The sequence below is a fragment of the Phaethon aethereus genome (genome assembly GCF_964289735.1).
Source record: "Phaethon aethereus genome assembly, chromosome: 3".
Classification (NCBI taxonomy): Eukaryota; Metazoa; Chordata; class Aves; order Phaethontiformes; family Phaethontidae; genus Phaethon; species Phaethon aethereus.
The window spans coordinates 95,715,499-95,735,475 of NC_138576.1; the positions used below are offsets into that span (position 1 = coordinate 95,715,499).

The 19,977-nt window shown below is 38.8% G+C and overlaps 1 protein-coding gene across 2 annotated transcripts in view; it reads left to right on the top strand.

The window, feature by feature from the left end:
• Positions 1-491: 491 nt before the first annotated feature.
• ZFAND3 (zinc finger AN1-type containing 3) overlaps positions 492-19,977 on the top strand; it is a 141,551-nt gene continuing 122,065 nt past the window's right edge. For both annotated transcript variants that reach the window (XM_081997572.1, XM_081997573.1), the window contains exon 1: positions 492-690. In XM_081997572.1, the coding sequence (XP_081853698.1) occupies positions 620-690 (71 nt within the window). In that variant the 5' untranslated portion in view covers positions 492-619. The remainder of the gene's footprint in view (positions 691-19,977) is intronic.

Sequence of the window (19,977 nt, forward strand, 5' to 3'; positions counted from 1 at the left end):
CGCGGGCACCCCCCACCCCTCCGGTCTTCCCTGGTTGTACCACTATGTGCCTAACGTGTGGGTAGAGGCAAAGGGGGACAGCGGCTCCAGGTAGCTCTGCAGGCCTCAGTCCCCCCTAAGCCCACTTCCAGAGATGCTTCTTCTCTTCTCGAGTCTATGGGTGCCTTCCAAACTTTTTTCTCCCCTAGTTCCATCCATCCATCTAACCCAACTCCCCCTGCGGATGGGCTATGGTATATGACACTCCCAGCTGATCCGGTGGCTTGGCGAAACCATCCCGCTCAGGATAGGGGGAGGCAAGGCGCTGGAGCGGGGGGGATACGACACGCGCATTGTTGAGTCAGGGGCCGAGCGGCGGGGGAGGGCGGGCGTGCCCCGCTGCGACAGCGGGGTCGTCACAGGAACCGGCGGGCGGGAGGGGCCGCCGCAGAGAGCTCTGCGCCGCGTCCCCGCTCCCCTGCGGGCCTGGCCGGTAGGGCGCGGCCGCCCCCCTCCTGCGCCCTCCCCTCCACCGCCTCCCCAGTGGTCGCGCCCGGCTCCAGCTGACCGGCCTGGAATCCCGGCTGGGAGCCCCGTACCCCCCCCCGCCGCTGCCGCCGCCCCGCGCACCGGCCCCACCATGGGAGACGCCGGCAGCGAGCGCAGCAAGGCGCCCAGCCTGCCACCGCGCTGCCCCTGCGGCTTCTGGGGGTAAGCGAGGCCCGAGGGCGAGGAGGGGGCTGGGCTGGAGCCGGCCTGGCCTGGCCCGACGCGGGGAGGGGGACGGGTGGCGAGGAGAAGGGCGAGGCGGCGGGGGGCCGCGGCCGGGCGGGGGTAGGGCCCCGGGCCTGGACTGGCGGGCGGGCCGGCCGGGGCGCCGGGCCAGGTCGTAGCCCTGGGCTCGGGCCTGTCACGGGGGCCGAGCCTACAGCACGCCCTGGGGCGAGGGTGGCCCCTGGCCCCTGCCGGGCGGGCCGCAGGGGGTGCCTGCTGGGGCAGAGGGGAGTCCTGCTGCCTCCCGACGTGCGGCGGGGAGTGCCGCGGTCCCGGGGGGGCCCGGGGGGAGGGGTGGCGGCGGCGGCGGCTCCTGGCTTACAGGCAGCGAGTGACCCGAGCGGGGGGAGGTGACTGCGTTGCCCCCGGGCGCAGGGGGGGCCCGGCCTGGCCGCGGGCGGTGGCCCCGCGGCCTCCCCCGCCGCTTGGGCACCTCGCCGGCGGCCTTCCCGGCAGCTAGGCGCGGGGAGGCCTGCTCGCTTCCCCAGACCCTCAGGTTTCCCGGAGCGGCTGCCTGTCCTGTTGGGCTGCTGGCTGCGCTCCGGGGCCTGCCTTTAGCTCCTTATAGGCGCGGATGAGTAGTGAGGGCCGCTGGCTGCCCGACTGGGTGTCCTGGAGCGCCGTGCCAGACACATCCCCGCCCTGTGCCCGGGAACGGGCTTGCTCTCGCTGCCATTCGTACAGGTCAGTGCAGGGCAGGGTAACTAATGAAGGAAAAAGGCTAAGGACAAAAATATACTTCTTTCTCCACCTTGCGAAGGCAGGGAGGTTCATAATAGATAAGGTCCTTGTTAGCTGTTGGCTGATGCCTTTTTAGAAGGAAAGATGCAGGGACGTTCCTGCTTGCCAGAGGTGGAAAAAAAAGTAAGCCTCTTCCTTGCTAAACTTTTCTCACCTTTAGGGTCATGTCTACTGAAGATGTTTCCGTTATTGATTTTTTTTTTTTTTAAAATCAGCTGTATCATGGCAGATGGTATACTGGCAGATACACATGATCATAAAGCGGCTTTAACGTGTATCACATAAATGTTAGTCCTTAATGTTCTTATTTATGGGAAGTTCAAAGAATATGTGACTAAATAGACTTTTGAAGGCCCACCTGAGATTTACACTTGTCCGTGATTTGTACCTTCTTGGGATTTATGCCGTACAATTTAAGGTACTCTGCAGGAGTGGAGGCTGAGAGGAAAGAGATGCAATAAGAGTGATTTAGTGATGTCACTGCACATTTGGTTAGCTTATTGGAGTGGCAGGATTTTAAATGAAATCCCATTTTTGAGTTATGACAGAAGCCTGAACTGCAACAAATGCTATGGCCCTGCTGGGAGTGATCTTGCAAGACAGATTATAAATATACAATAAATTACTTTGCTTATTTTTGTTTTGTTAGGCTCCCATATTTGAGGCTGATCCTTTCTGTAATGTAGTGAAAAGCAAGTTGCCATCTGTAATGTGGTGTACTGCCTTCTGTATCAAGGAGAGTTACAGAAAGTTGGAAGTGAATCTTTACATTGGGCTGAACTTCTTGGCTAGTTCAGTGTGTTGTGATAACGAGAAGAAAATCTGGTGCTTTGTGTTCAAGGTTCTGCTTATTGGTGACAGGAGACTCTCAAGAAAACCCCATTGCCTTTAAAGCCACTACTTTTTTTTTTTTTTTCCTTAACATTCACTTGCACAAGCAGCTATCCAAATGGTGTATTTTTGCCTTCCCCTGTACACCCCCCTCCCCTGGCCCCTCTGTGCCCCTGTGGTCATCCATGCAGTAGTGTTTCTTCTACGATATTTGTGAAAGACAGCATTGTGGAAGAATAAGTCACTTTCTCCACCAATACAGTGAAGAGATTAATCTGTTTCTCAGTTTCTTTAAATGTCTGCCAGGTACATTTCAATACACAGTGGCAAATTGCATCTATATTTTTTCACTTTAAAAAACAAACAAACAAAAAAAACCCCCAACAAAAACCAAAACTGTGCTGTCAGCTTCCAGAGTTTGATGGCTTCTTGTACTTCTCAGTCCTGAAGAAAATCAGGTGTCTTCTTGCCTTTGATTACCTAGGCCTTGCTAGTGCTGAAAAAGATCAGCTGGTGAATTTCTGTAGACATGCCCTTCTAGTGAAATTGCATTGGCAGAACTACTTAAGGGGTCACAGTTTTATACCAGCTTTCTGAAGAAAGTAAATCATGATAGGAAAAAGACTTATATGCATCTGAAGTTGGAATTTTGCTGCTCTAGGTGTCAGCTAGGGTTATTGCCAGCAACATGTCTTGAGACAGTCTTATCTGTGACTTTCACGTCACTTTTAGATGTCTGTCAAGTCACATTTTGGAATAACAGGGCCATGTTTGCCCTTTATCTGGAGGACATTCAAGGCTATGAAAAGTTCTGAAACTTGTAATTTAATGTAGTAGTTTCCATGAAATTTGTAAATAAAATAATGTAGAGGAATAGTGTTGCTTTATGTTTCCTGGTCCCCATCATTCCAGTGGTTGAGAATCCTTTCATGGTTATTCTTGAGCAAGTCTGAACCATGTAGGTAGTGGAACAATTCAGTGTTGGTGGGTCAAACAATAGGGTCTAGATTTTGCCAAGTATAAAAGATGGTGATTTTTTTTTTTTTTGGTTAGTTGATTTCATGTAATGCTTATCCAGGACTGTTTGCAATAAGATGCATACTTTCTGCAGTAATCCACAAAGATAGGAAACATTAATGAAAATACTGAAAGAAGCATTAAAATTGAGGTAACCTGTGGGTCTCTGGGCTAAAACTTACCTACTGGTGAACAGTGATAGAAAGTAGCTGCTGAGGTGCATGTTGATAGTGATGGCATGCGAAGAGATTGCGGGAGAAGACTAGTATGTACTATTGCATTAAAGGTGGGGGGGTTCTTTTTAAAATGCTTGGTTTTATATTAGAAATTCAAATCCTGTAGGTTTCAAGAATCTCTGGTGACTAGAAAACTGCTAAACTCTTGATGTTTCAAGATCTAAGAGACTGAAAAATGAATAGCTGAAAGAAGGGACTTTAGTGAGACTGTTCAGAACTTCTGAAACATCTTCTTAAGGTCAGCAGCTAATGTTTGCTTACCTTTTGTTGAAGATCATGGAATCCATCCTTAAACCTTCTGCAGACTTGCCCTTCTTTCTAGAAGGTCCAGTCTGTCATTTATGCTCAAGTAAAGTTCAAATGGAGCACTGAGATGATCTTTGTATTTTACGAAATAATTTGTTACCCAGATAATCTCAATTGTGAAACCTCATCTGTATTCATGTTATTTATGAAAAATTCACACAGCTTATTGTTTGGAAATATTTTGCTCCCCTTTCTTCCTATTTTTATATCTTAAAAATCAGTCAGTTGCAACTGTCTTGCTTTTTATTGGAATAGTTTTAGTGTACAAAGGTTGGAAAGGGTGCAGTATGCAAGTTGCTATTTTAGGTTACTTCATCCAGAATTTATGCTGTGTTTAACATCGCATTCTCATGATCTGGAAAAATTCTTTCTTGTCTTCCTGATTAACAGACCATGTAATGTTGGGGTTTTTTTCTTAGATTAGTAGATTTCAGGAACCTGTTTCACTTTATGGCATAAATAAAGTCTTCAACTCAAGTTAATAAATACATGAGAATATTGCTATATTTATATATGCCAGTTAAGCCATTTTACTTATTAGAGATTTAGGCGTCATCCTTTAATGAACTACATGTTGGCGGCTGCCCATTGGCTTTTAAAGGACTCCACGAAGGTTTCACTTATGTATAGTTCATCAAAGGGCTGGGGCTTTCACTGTTAAATGGTTGTATGCATAGATGAGACTTGTAAGCTACAATACTCCTTGGCTGGTAGAAACAATACTGCGAAGCAGTACATCAGCGAGGGTAATACTTTTGCAATTCTATTTGTATTGTAGTGACTGCTGCTTATTTTTCATATGGTCCAGGCTGACACCATTGCATTCAGTGCCTTAGAACCAGAAAGAAGGAAATATGTTAATGGACATAGTACAAATGAATTCCATTCTTGAAATGGTGGCAGCCAGCAGGAAGTTGATTGAAAACACAGTATGATTAGTTTCATCTCATCTTATTTCTGGCAACTATAAGGTACTGTAGTCAGCTAAAACTGATGGCAATATTGTTTGAGAACATGCCAGCAGGGGTTTTGCAGGATGTTGCCATTTGTTCTGCTTTTGACACTGCATGCATCATATGTGTGATGAGACATTGTGCCCCAAGCATTCTGTGCAGGCCCAATCCAGAGTTTATTTCTGAGTCTGGATTTTCCAGTCACTTATGTATCATCAAGTCCTTGCCATGCCAATTTGGCTCTTTTCTCAATTTTGTTTACTAAAATTAAACATTTGATCAAATGGTGAATCATTTAACATAAGCATGATTAGTTTGTGACTGTATATCACCAAAGCTTGCTTTTAGCTTCTAAACAAATAGTGACTATACATATATGCTCACCATTAAGAAGCCTCTTCTCTGGCTAGTCTTTTTCTTCCTTTTTTTGGTGATTACAGGTGCTCATTCCATATGAATTCACAGTGACTGCCCTTTTAATAAATACTTTCTAAAATCTTATAGGTTGCGTAGGTCATTGTGAATATGTAACGCTTTCATAAACCTAATTTTACTTTAACCACTGTTGAAACTTCACATAGATATTCGTAATTGAGGCTGGAGTAAACTGTTGACATACTTACCTTTCCCTCTGAGAATTAGTTTTCACTGGGGTTGTATCATGCAGTTCCTTAGCCAAGCTTTCACTTACTGGAGCTTTGGATCAGATGCTAGAATAAGCAGTGAATTCATCAGTTTATGCAAGACAACGTATGCACTACCAAATAGGTTATTGTTTGTTAAGTGAATTGAGTGAATTGTGAGCAGTGAGGGTCAAATAAGGTGCTTTGGGGTAGCTGTGCATGGGTAGTGCTGTGTGAGGGGCAGGGTTTCTCTGCAGTTATTGATGATCAGAAATGTCAGTTCTTCCCTCTATTGATTTAAATCACCGTATCACTTTAAACTAACAATGCTTACGTTTTAGAAAGGCTAATTCTTACTACCTTGTACAAGACCTAAACCATTTTTTTTCTAAGATAAAAGCTTGTTTGCTTTTATTTATTACAAATGTTTATAGGCCATCTATCACAGGAAACTGGAGTTGGTTGAAATCAAGTAATTAATTTGCCTGCTGTGGTACTCTCATTTGGTCTTAGGTTAAGATGAAAACTACTTGAATATTGTATTTTTTTGTTTTGCATGAACTTATTTAGTACTCTCAAATCCCTGAGTAAAAGAATTTGAAGCAGTTTGTAGTTAAAGCCATCATTAACTGCTGTAACACATCTATCTACTGGTGTGTTACACAAACAGAATTGAATTGATTTATTTACAAATTTTACTAGGAAGCGCTACAGAGGATGATAACAGGCATTGGAGAGACTGAAATTCTTTACTTGGATCTTAATTTTAGAAGATACTGAGAATTATGAGACTTAGAGACGTTTCCATCTGAGGAGAGAGTGGTGGTGGTGAGGAACTGAACGTTGTCATGTTCCCTGCTTGACTAAGAATATGCAGAATAAAGAATGATAAATTGTGAGGTTCTTGTGATTTCCCTCAGTCATAATACAACTAGGAGAGCATCTCAACTAAAGTCAAAAATAGAAATTTTTTTTCAGTTTTTTATACAGTGAGCAGTTGCCTCTTGCAACCACAGTTGCAAGGTACTGTGTTTTGGATCAGGGCTAAATTTTCTATTTGCTGCAGAAGCTTACCTTTAGGAGTCGGGGTTATTGGCTCTTGAAGTAAAAGCAGATGAACTGGATTTAATACTTTAACTGTAATAAGCTCTTTTCTAGGAATGGGAAAACAATGCTTTCTTTTGCAGTACTTAATAGAATAGACAAAATAGAAAGGAGATTTTGTTATTTAATGAAAAACAGCTGTTCTGGATCAGACCAAAGATTCATCCAGCTCTGTTTCTGGTTTGGGTGATAAGTGATGCTGAGGGAATAAGCATAAGGACAGAGCAAGCATGCAGTGATGCTTATCTTGGTATATCTCTTTTTCTTCTGGCAGTCTGACATAAGGTTGTCCTCTGTTTTATAGATTTATGGCTTAGTAGGTCTTACCTATTTTTTATGAATTTGCATAATGACTTGGGGAATCCATATGTACTCTTGACCCTCACAACATCCTGCAGCAAGTAGTTCCAGAATTTAACCATTCTCTTTGGGGTGGGGTGTGTGTGTGTGTGTAATTGATCTTGTTTCCTTTAATCTTGCCATGTGATTCACTCTAAGGAGTGAATAAATTCAAACAGCTGGCGTATGAGGGTGTTTCGTTTAAGAAGATCCAAAAATAGGCCTGCTTGATTAAAAATGTCTGTTCACTTCTTCAGTGAAGCCAAAATTTGAGAAAACAAACGCTTGCTTAAACCATGAATTTATTCAAAATCTTTATATATAATGTTTTAGAAATATTTTCTAATTGTAGATGGATGCAGTGCTAATTATAGACAGATGTATCCAGCACCTTTTAATCTGACTGTAACTTCCTCATCAGTCAGAATGAAGTTCAGTGTCATAGCTGCTGCTCCTACAAGTGGAACGAACAAGAAAGTAGATTGTGTGCTGCTTTTTGAAGCTTGGAGGACTTAAAAACTACTGTGTCTAGGCCATCTGCCAGGTTTCTTTCTATCTTTCTGTCAGTCAGTACCTTCTTCCTGTCTTGTGTAAACTGTGATTAGTCGAAGGTATTGTGATTTGGGCAGTGCTAATTATTTTTCCACAGTTAGTGCTATGAAATATCTGTCTTAGCATTAATTAGTAAAATGTTCAACTGCTTTATGGTAGCATAGATATGTTGTGGTTTGTATATTACTTAATTTTATTGAACATGCTCTGGGTTCTCAGAATTTTGTAATGGTAAGTCCAGTCTGTTAGAGGGTTATAATATCGGTATCAGTTTTAAGGAAATACTGCTGCTGGTTTTAATTGCATAAATTGTAACCACTTCAACATCAAACTTCCATAAAAATGGCAATGTTGCTACATGTTGGGCTTGGAAAGCTGTTGGAGTCTCAAATTGATGGAAGCATCATGACCCAGTGTTTTCTTTAAGGTGTTTAAATCAATGATGCAAAGCATTAACTTGAGAGAATGATCCTTGATGGATATATTCATTGGAGGTGTTTGGTTTTGGCTTGAGTATTTTCACTAACATGCTATGCCTGTTATTACTGGATTTTAAAATTATTTTGAATTAGAAGTTTGTGGATATAAATAAATGCAGGCTTCTTTAGAGGCAGTTGGTAAGAGTGATGAATGTGATATATTTTCTCAGCAAAATATCACTTCTATTCTTTGAAGTTTAAAATGTCACTATGCTCCTGTATCTCCTCAAATATGCAACCTTGACTGACTAACTTCATATCTTAAAGTGTTATCACAAATGTCTTGTGAAAGTTTTTGGATAGTATTTGATCATGATTATGTTGAAACCTTTATGTGAATCTCAGAGATAAACTCCATATTCTCTTCAAGCAGGTAAATTGCATTGATCTGTTCTCCATTTTTTCCTCTTTTGCACAAATGGCAAAAATTCTTCCTGTCTGTTCAGTATAGGCAGGGCTCACTAGCATGGGGTCCTTTCTCTGGTTTCGGAAGAAGAATTGAAAATCAGGCAGTAGCTGCAGCATGAAATGACTTCTCTAGATGTCTGGTTTGTGAAGGAACATCACGGGTCAGTCAGAGTAGTTGCAGATAATAGAAGTCTTCTCAGGACATGTATGAAGATACTGCTGGGGACACTATATGCAGCGAATGCAAAATGATTCTGAAAAATGCTTTCTGAAAATGAAACCTGTGTGTGGATGACCACGATCAGTGGTTTCAGACCGTAGAGATGATGTTAACATACAGTAGAAGTGGGTTGGTATTTTTAGGTTCTGCAAAAATGCCCATCCATTATCTTCTAATTTAATTACCACCTGAGCTCTCCCCTCATAGGCCATGAGTCAAGTGCCTCAACCACTCCTCTCAGGTTGTACTTTGTTTTAGCCTTTTAACATGTTTTGGGCCCCTCAGTATAAGACAGACATTGTCTTTTCCAATCTAAATGATTCTGTGATTCTATTAATCTATGACATGGTTTGGTGGTGCACTTGACAGTGTTAGTTTTATGGTTGGACTCAATGATCTCGAAGGTCTTTTCCAACCTAAGTGATTCTATGATTCTAAGATTTTGATGTAACACTGCTATTTTATTTTTTTTATAATAGGGATGAATCTTTTACTTGAATTCATGAGAATTTTATATGCTTAAGGAGTATGGGGTTTAAACTGAATTTCTATATTTTTAAACACATTTTTTGAATTCTTGTAACTTGGAAATCAAAGTGTATTGTAATACATAGCTCCAATCACTCTGAATTATTCTTTATGTGAACTCAGGGAGATGTATTAATTGAAGAGTTTTAGTATTCCACGAGTTGGAGAAGGAAGACATTTGCAGTTGTGTGTTCAATTTCTCTGTTAATAGCATCTGAGTAGTAGCATTGTGGTAAGTGCAGTACTTGCCTGCACAGAGAAGTTGTATTAGGAAATTGTTGATGGATTTTTACATTTAATCTCTTCTTGGGTCTTCCCCTGCAGCAGGGACTGCTGCCCTATGTTATTTATGAGAGAATTGTAGGTATCCTGTTAGCTTCCTGCTGTTTAATCTGGCCACCATATGCATCCTCTGAACTTGAACAATGGAGGTCAATGGGAAGAGGATAAATTTCAGTTTCTAAACGTTGTAGCATTTTTATTAGCGGTTTAAGGGAATTTATTTTAAAAATTACTTTCATTGGCATTATTTCCTTTAATAAATATACTTTGGCTAGTGTGGGATTTCCAATACTTATTTGGTGTAAATTAAAGAGAGCAACTGGAAGTAATGAAAAATTTTGAATTATGATAAAAATTGGTTTTCCTGAAATAATTTTGATAAGCAGTCAGACAAATTGAGATAAAAAGAGATTGTTTGATAATCACTGTCTTTAGTTTCCATTCTGTAGTCTATGTAGTATCTAATGCTGGATGAGTTGTTTTTAATTTGGGGGTCTATTAACTTCTGCTTGTTTGAATGTAGAAGTTCTATTTAATTCCTAAGCACCTAAGGAAGGTGGAGAAGAGGGGAGAGCAATACTAGACTGGAAGCAGTGTTCAGGAAAGAAAAAAAAAAAAAAAGGGCTGGTTCCATGATAACCTCGTAATTGTGCACTTAGAAAAGCAGAATCCAAAGTCGTGTCCTGCTTGACTTAATTGTTAAAACACAATCGGCCTTCACAATGTGACTGTTACTGAGATCAGCCCTGTCACCATAACAGCAGCATTTCGATCTCTAATTATATGTTGTTAGAGATGTCTCAGAGGAAGTTGCCTATATAAAGTAGGCAAAATGCTGCCATTTAGCAAGAATCCCTCAGTATTGGAAACTGTATTGTCCTTCTAACTGTTGATTAGATGCTATTTTGGTCCAAGATAATTTCAATATTAATGAGTATAGCTTTTTGATAAATCAGTTATCTGTCTTTGAAACTTTTCTTTAACAATTATCCAATATTACTCAATGAAATGTATTTTTAGCTGGAGAAAGGTGAATCTTAGGTCAGATATTGCTGACACCAGTTTGCAAGAAGAGGCATTAGTGTCGGATGCAGTAATACTTGTTCATTGTTTAATGTCCTAGTGTTACTCTTTTTTTTTTTTTTTTTGTAATCTCCTTCAGTGAACTAATGGACAATAATGGTTTCTAAAATTGTCTGTGTGTTAACAAATGTTTGCTTATTCATGCAGATAGGTTTCAAGTGTTCCCTTGATTTGTTTACATGTTAATCAATTTAAAGTTAATAATTTCTATTTTTAGAATAGAGTCAACTTTTGACTGTGTACTTCTGTACAGTGAAGTACAGGGTGAGTGAAAGCATTTTTAACATTGTAGGTTTCCATAATAAAGGTTCTCTCCAATTTTATTTTGCAAGCATGTTAGTGTAATTATTTAGTGTTTAATAGGAAACAAATTATATGGAAAGCATTTTGGTTTTATTTTTTAAAATGCTCAAAATTTTAGAAAATTTAAAATACATTAGTTCTTTGAAACAGCTGAAATCTTGGGTTTTTTTAAAATTTTATTTTTACACACATGTGTCAATGAACAGCCAGTTATGCTATAACTGATAAACGGCCTTTAGGATTCATCCATATATACTCAGTAACTTCTTTAGATGTTAACTCATTTTTAAGCTTTCAAAAGCAAGCAATTAACAATAGCATTTGAACATTGCAAATATCTTTTTTTGGCATTGGGGCTTTGATTAATAGTTCATTGCAAAGTAATTTAAATTAAACTTGCCTTGGAAATAATAATTAACTTAAGATGGAACAAATCAACTCCTCATTTGATTTGAGGAAGTGGACTAACTCCGCTGCTTGTAACTCCTGATGTTGTCAAATAAATGGAGTGTTTGTGATATTTCTAACATGCTTATTTTAGAATATATTTCTTTTCCAAAATTAGTTACATGCTAGAAATAGAAATGTTGTACGTCACTATATAGTCTTCTCTTGTCTGTAGTTTGTTAGCAATTGGTTTTATTTTGAACACTGGTCATGTTCCTGCTTTAGCTTTCTCCTTGGGTACTGCAATTTGAAATGTATAGATGTTGTTCCTCTAATGCTGATTTTTTTTAATACATCTTACATTTATTACAAGAGTTTAAAGACTATAAACCCATAAAGAGAAGATACAAGAATGTTTCTTTTTTTAATAAAAGCCCCCTTCTTGGCATTTTAAGTTTGGAAAGGCTTTATTATTACTTCTGCCGCTGATGCACTGTGACAGTTGGTCCATGCTTTTCCCTTTGCAGGTGATTTTCCCTTCATTAGTATTTGTATGTCACTCTTCATTTTAATTCCACAGTGCTTTAGGAGCCTTGAATGAAAGACCTGGTAGCAAGGAGTATTTACAACTTCTCCAGCTCTGTCCTTTAGAGACTGTTTGTTTTGAATCAGAACTTGCTCTAGGAAAATATTGACCCATTGACATGTTGTTTCCAAGGATGTTCATGTAGAAGGAAGTGTTTGTGGTGGATGAAGGAAGTCTCTCTCAGAAAGAGTTGCTATGCAATTAGAAGAGCAAGAACTGCCTGCATTGCACATCTGCAAGTCTCAGGTGGTTTTGCAGCACTCTTGATGAAGATAGGACCCCATTATTATCCATTACTCTGTGATGCAGTCTGTCCTTTGACTATTAATGTTCTCGTGTGACTAATTCAGGCAAGACCAGAAATCTTTCTGGTGAATAATTAACACTTCCTGTCCTGCTCAAGTGGCTTGTAAAGACAAATTCGAAAAGTAAAACACAGTGATGTATATCATTATATAGTAAACTAAACTGATGTGCCATATCAGTCTTTCAAAAGAAACTAACATACTGGAGATATCATTACTTACTGGCGTAACGAGAACTCCAGTATTACAGTTTAGAATTGAGTTGTCTGAGCTGACATGTCCTCTGACGTGCATCCAAAATTCAGATAACTGAAATTACTGGTTGCTTTTGAAACTGCTGTAATTGGAAACCCAAACTAAACAGAACTAGACCAGGGCTTTGGGAAACTTAAACCTACAGCTTTCAGAGGTTGCTATAATTTAAGTTTCTTTTTCTTTTGTGTGTCTTCAGATCAGGTTCTGAGCACATTGCTAGATGCCACTGAGATGGGAAATGATTTAGCTGATTAACATTCTTTCTGTCCTTATTATATCAGTTTGCTGATGTAGTAGTAGGTTTCTGACTTCTGTTAGCAACATGTTTGTTGCAAACTTTAATACAGAAGTGCTTTTAAGTAGTCTTTATGTTGTGGTTGGAAATGTTGGAAGTGTGATTGTGTTTTATTTTTTTATATACACACACAGAGACACAGAACTTTAATTTCTTTGTAACTTTTGATAGAGAATTATAAAAACTGAAATGGCTTCTTCTGAAGCATTCGTATAGATGGACCGTGTAGCTAATGACTTTAGCACAGAAGAATGCTCAGGGGTGTTTTATCAAATTTCAGGGTGAAAACAGCTATAAAAGAAATGTTTTCTGTTTGAACACAACTTTGACTAACTACTCTAGTATTTTTCCTGATATGAGTGTCATCAAAATAAAATGAGAGATTATCTTGATTTTTTAAAATAATTTTTTGAGGACTACTTAAGACCACTTAACCAGTTAATATTTCAGTCAATTTATGGTCCAAATGGATTTGTACTCTTTTTAAGGTTATGTAGTAAGATTGTGACATATCTGGAATCTCCAAAGACTTGTATTCTTTGGGTGTCTGTGAAGCAGTAGGAGAAAGGGGTAAGGGAAATGGTGTACATAATCTTTATCTTGGGATTTGTTATTAGCTGGTCAATGAACAGTGCTTTCCTTTCTTCTGCTTAGCTTCCTTGTCCCTCATAATCGATGCAGGATGAATTCTGAAGGTAGATGTTACATTTTTAGCAGTACAACTGAATACCTAGGTTGGAAGAAGTAGACCAGCTTGTGGAGACACAGGATTTTCTTCAGTGTATGGGGAAGCTGGTCTGCTTTTTCTAAGTATATGCCTAGATACTATCTCTGTCTCAAAAATCAGTTTTGCCTATATCCTTAAGTCATCATGGCTGCCACAAAGCTAATAATAAGACATGAAAGATATGTCTTCTATCAGCTAGCTGGACAGTTGGGCTGGGTTAATGTTTCTATGTGTTTGTTTTCAGCTGTTTATTTGTGGGTGTTGTTCAGAACCTACTGTTTCTGCTAAAATCATGTAGCATGATATGTCGCAAACACTGAATGTGGTATCATCCTTACCACAAAAGATAGAAGCTGCTAGTTTAATTTGTACCATCTGAAGATGGGTACAGATGTGTTTAATTTGCTTTGATTCTAGCTGAATTAGGTGAGTGTAAATATTTTCCTTGGAAGGGTATAGATGGCATTTTGCCTTCCTTGTAACTGAATGAAAACATCTACGTAAATTGGCTTGAGAAAAATTATGCTTAGGTAGCTAAAGATGCAACATCTATGTCTTTCGCCTGCCAGTCTACTGTTTGCAGCATGTAGGGTGTTAAGTAATGGGAAGTAAGGGGGCAAGAAAACAATGTACATGAATCTCATAGTTTACATATCTGCTATTCATTAGTTTCATAGTTGGAGATACCTTTTTTTTTTCTTCCCCTTGTACCTGCCACTTAATTTCCCAGACTGCTGTGGTGCTTTGGTGAAAGTGGAGAGCAAGAGAAGATTGTGCAGTTTCCTTTCAGAAGGGGCCTTCCATGGGTAAAGGACGCAGCTGAAGATGGTGTATGATTAAAAACTTAAAAATCTAGCAGAATTGTGGAAACATTAATTTTTCTTTCATTTATTTTTCTTGGAGACTAGAGGTAACTGAAGACTTGTGGGCTGATACTGCTGCTTACTTTCTTAATTTTTAACACTCCTGCTTGTATTTAGGATTCAATGTTAATTTGACATAGTTAATGAAGCAGTAGAGTTGCAGTTTGCAGCTGCAGCCTGTCATAGTGGTTGGGTAGTTAAAACTTGCTTGTTCTCCTTGTGTACTGAGAAGGTTACATATAGCTTGGATGAGAGTTCAGGATGAGGTAATGTTACGGGGCTCATTTTATTACCTACTGTTAATGATCACTGCGCTTGGTTACCATGCCTTTGCTTAAGATTACTTGCAGAAATGCATAAAAAGCTGATCTAACGAAAGAGCCTTTGCTGTTTACTCTGCATGCATGTGAATGAAATATTTAACTTGGCCCTGATTTCCCACTGTCTGAGTTAGATGAAGTAAGTGTACTGATTGTGATTTATCCCTTCCGCCTCAATTAGTAGAGGAAAATAAGAAGTTGAGGCTTGTTCCCATGTTTTCTCCATGTTAGTTCAAAATATGAAAATGAGGATAACATAATGGTTTCTTGTGAGTGCTGTGATACCCTTGTTTTTGTTCATGTAAATAAATCTAGGCTGTCTACTCTAAACACTCACAAAATAGTAAAAGCCATCTCATGAAAATGACAACTGTGAAGATTACAGTTTGTGTTTGCATTAATCTGGATCACCGAAGATGGAAAAGCCAAAATACCAGTCTGTGTAAAGGTTTCCGTCTCCTGTCACGGGATGAAGGATTGTTTTCTCACTATATGTTTAAAACCCTTGAACTTGTAAAGCAGAATGTGCATGGTGAATGCCTTCTCCCTTGGTAATAGAAATGCAATTGCCTGCCCCCTGGGAAGAGTGCTGTGTGAAACAGGAGAAAGGCACAAGCCATTAAGTAGGAGGTCTTATCCCAACTTTACATCTTGCACCCTTTGTGGAAAGTGCTGTTCTCTGCCTTGTCATCCACTGAATGGCACATACAGCAGCTCATTTCTCATGGCTAGATGACTAGTACTAATTTCATGGAGAAAAGTCAACTACCTGTACAGCTGGTCCACACTGCCCTCTTCTGCAGTAGCTGCAGTCGTACTTAGGGGTCTTTCGCCTGAACAGTGGTGGAATAAGAAGCTCCTGACAGTGAGCTTTCAAGGCACGACATGAGAAATGCTGTCACAAATGTCTACACTCAGGTATTAATGTAGAGCGTGGCAAAACTTTGAAGGTGGTGGGAAGGGGAGAGGGTAAAGCACGTTCACATTTTGATTATTCCTTTAATTTCCTTGTTACCTTTTCTTCCAAGTCCTCACAAATGGAAAAGAAAAAATAGGTATTTTTATTTTTGTCAGAGAATAAAACTTAACAGTTTTGGGTGACCTTGTTCTCTCTGTCCTCCAGCCATTAAATTTTAGATCTGCTGTGCTTGCATAAAGACTTTAGTTATAAATTTATAAGGAAAATGTCAAAATTTGATCTATCTTGTTAATTATGTAGACACTGCAAACTTTTCCACATGCTGCTTAACACTTACTCTTTAGAAAAAGAACTTCATTGCTTAGGTGCAATTGTATTATGACAAAGCAAGGTACACATTCTGTAATGGTAAATACCAATACTTTCCACAATTTCACTTTAGATGTTGAGGGAGTAGGTAGCATATTGGAGGGTAATGTTTAAGATGTTTGAGAGATCCTGATAATTTATTTACTTAAAACAGGCTGCTAATGGATTTTATGTAGTTTAGAAGAGTAAACTAGTGCTTGTCTTGAATTAGTTGTATGAACTAACAGAACTTTCATGTTTAAAATGCAAAAGCGGACTGATGTAGATCAAGCTAGTTAAATTTGGGAGCTTAGGTTTATGGGTCACTGATTAACTCAACAGATTGGTTATGTCAAAGTTGTTTCCAAATAAGACTTATTGCTGTTGATAGCACGTTTGATTATTAAGCTAAACACTTAACTAACCCCCCTGTGATTTAGCATGCATAGTGTTTACTTAGTTGCATTTCTCATTAGTTAGATGCTGAGAGGAGGTGAGATTAGCAGGTTTTATGTATGTTTTGGCAGATTATTGTATGACACTTTCTTGTACTGCTACACTGCTAAGATGATAAAATTAATAGGAAATGCTTTTTTTAAAAAAAGCCTTCTACTTGTTTCTTTGACCTTTACCTGATTTGTTATTATTTGTAAGTGCTACCCATGTACACCCTGCTTTGCAGAGCTGCCACAGAGAGACTGAAAATAGGATAAATACATTTTTCATTAAAACTTCCATTTTACTAAACATGAATTTGGAACAGCAATCATACGAAATTTTTTTTTTGTACTTTAGAGACACAACGAGCCCCCTAAACTGGAAAAATAATTTATCAAGTTGACATTATGCAAAATTGTCAACTGTTAATAAATCAGAATGTTCTGCACCAGAACAGTTCAAAATCATAAAATGGAATTGGTTCCCACAGTAGTTGGGTAAAAGAGGAGAAGTGTGATGCAACATAGACCAGGAAATACCTGATGTTAGGAGAGGTACAAACGAGTTCAGCTACAGAAGTATAGGGGAAAAGAGATTGAAATCAAAGTTATTTGTTATCTTACTGCAACCATAAAGGGAGATTTATGAATGGAAGGTATGGGGAATGCTGAATGCTCTCCACTGGGTATGTCACTTGCTACTTACAGGAGCAAAATTTGAATGGTGACTGGCTGAGAGCAGAGGGCAGGGTTGCTCAGGCGCTGTACAACCTGTGGGCAGTCATTTAAATTAATTAAATTCCAGAGAAAGTACAGAACAGCTTTTTGTTGCAGTGGATGGGTACTATCAAACTCCAGCTTTGGGGGACAAACAGTAAGAAAGGACTTTATTTTACCTCTCGTATGCTATTAAGAGGAGTGAGGATGATACTGGAATGCATAAAGCTGAAAGATTTTTGAGAAAAATAGCTAAAACTTGTTTCTACACTTTGGAGCATGAAAATGAAAAAAATTAAGCTATGTTGGTACAGATCATGAATCAATGGACATTTTCAGGCTAGCGAGTATTACAGTCTCAGCTTGCTGGGTTTCTCTGGCTGAGATTGTTTAGCCTTTTTGTACACTTTCAAATATTGAAAAGCTTAAAACTGAAATAAACTCACCTGAATTCTGATCATGTAACATAGGGTCTAATGTATTATTTTTTTTCCTTGTAAAAGTTGAGTTTTGATTTATTTATTGGGAGGGCCTAGTTAGAGAAGCCCTGAAAGTAACATGATCGGGTTAAAACCAAAAAGAACTCTTTATCTTTCATGGGTAACAAGGTAAACATAGTTCTTGTAACTGAGTGTCCTTCACTGAAAGTCCAAATATAATAAACGATTTCAAAGCATTTAAATAACTTCTGTATCAAATCCCATTGAAACTTAGGAGCCTTTGAAAATGTTATGTTACCATCCACAGTTATGTAATGTGATCAGACAGTGATTGTAGGCTTGTAGGACTGAATCCAAAACCAAAAATGCAGTGAATATCTTAGTGGGGTAATTAAGTTCAGTAGCAGAGTCAGCACTTTATAGGCTTGTGCATGACTTGACTTAAGTACATTTAAAATCTGGTTGTGTAGTCCTTTTCTTTTATAAAGCATGTATATGTTTAATATCACAGCAGTTTTTAACAACTTTGAAATGAATTACATGTTGGAAAAAATAAAATAGTTTTATGCCCTAGTGTTCTCCCCAACTGGCAGGATAACAGAGCAAAAACCGCCGTATATTTATCTGTAGTTTGCATTCAGTTTTGTAGTAAAATTTGAGAACATTCAAGTGAAGGAGTGCCATAAACCAGGATAAGTAACTGTAGCTCTGTCCATAGTTTGCCCATGTGAAAATGGTATTTAAAATACTAATAAGACATCATGTATTTATGACTCAATGTGAAATGTTTTTTTTTTACAGCCATGGACAGAAATGTAATTATTTTCATCATAGATGTACAATAATTATTTAATGTCATAAGGCAGAGTATTTTTTTTGACTTCTTACTGGTTACTCTTGTGTATGTCTAATTACTGGCAGAAATCATTGTGTGTATTTAAAAAAAAAAAAGTTTTCCCCATTAGTAAGATGCTCCACAGTAATTTATTATCATTTCTGCTCACAAACTGTTTTGGTAGGAATATGCTTTTAGCATTATGTTCACATTCTCTTTATCACTATTTCTTTGGCGGACTCCGTTGCAGTATACCAAATTTTTGTGTCATTTAGCCTATTTCCAAACAGTTTTGAGCTGGAAATGACTTCAGGTATTTGTTGTGCTTCAAAAAGGTATAGTCATTTTTCTCTGTAAAAGATGCAGATTTGTTGCATGAGTATGTTTACAGCCCCCAAAATGGTCTACAAGTTTGAGGGAAAAATTTGGAAATTCTAAATTTACTAGGTCTGTTCCCGTATTGCTTGTTAACTCCCATAAAAGTTTCTCTGCAGCCTCATTGTGCAATTGAAACTTTCTCCTACCTTTAACCCCTTTCCTTGTGCCTTAGAATGCATACTGTAACTATGTTGGGGGCCCTGGTAGCAATAGGATTTTCCCTGAATAGGGCAATCAAGTAAATTGCTTGAAGTAGGGAACAAGACAGGATTACTGAACACGTTGGCCAGGGTGAGAGGAACAATTTAGATGATGGTAATGGAAGAAAAGGTGTTCAAAATACAACTGATGTTCTGTTGTCCTGAATCAGGAAGTTCTCAAACTTACATACTTTCCTGTTTAAATTCAGAGAAGAGGTAGTAGAGCAAAGAGGGAAGGGCAACAGCTGTCATTCGTATGGATGGTTAACATTCAGTGGTATGAACTTATTAAGTAGTTTGGAATATAGTCTTTGCCATAATAAACGGTTGATACATGTGCAAAAAAAGACCTGTTTGTTTCTGTGAGATGTGGATGCCTGTACTGGGTAAGAAATAATCCCTTAGTCTAGACAAGCTGTAAACCCTAACATTCCAGGGTGGGATGTTTGATACAGTACAGTTTTAAAAGCCTCAGTAACTTGGAAGATGAGTCAGTAATGAAAAAAAATTATTGTTCTATCCACACAAATTCTGCTTTGTAATTATATGCAATATTGATAGAATGTAAAGCTTTTATACAACATAGTTTTTATAGGGAAGGCTAATGTTTTTGAGGTGTTCTGCTTTCCCCTAACCAACCTTTGAATTATTTGAGAAGCTTTTATAAAATCATACAGCTTTTTTTTTTTTAATTACATACTATAAATGCCAGAAATACAGCTACAGTTTCTGACCTGCAGCTGTATAATGGTGAGGTAAAAAATTTCAAAGCCTTTGGGTCTGATATATAAAGGGCACCGATTTGTACATTGGGGAAACTTCACTGAAGGGTGAAGACTAGAGTATTCATCTGGTTAGTCCAATTCATAGGCTTTTTTCACCTGGTTCTCTTGCACAGTGGCAAAAATACAAAAAATGAATATAACCTCTGTTCCTCTGGAACTGCTAATGCAACGATGGTTTTATTGTTGTAGCTGGTGGGTAAACTATGATAGATGAATTAGAAGTACGATTTTTCAAGTACAACATTTATCTTGAAGCTTTAGGAAAGTGTTGGTCACTGATTTGCAACTAGTAAGAGAGTATGATTTTAATAGCAAAAGTGGTGTGAAATTGTTGGGGCGATGAGAGGATTTGGTTTTTTTCCTTTGTTTTCCTTTTTTCTCAGAAAGAGTATTGTAACAGGGAAGAACGTTTTTTATAATGT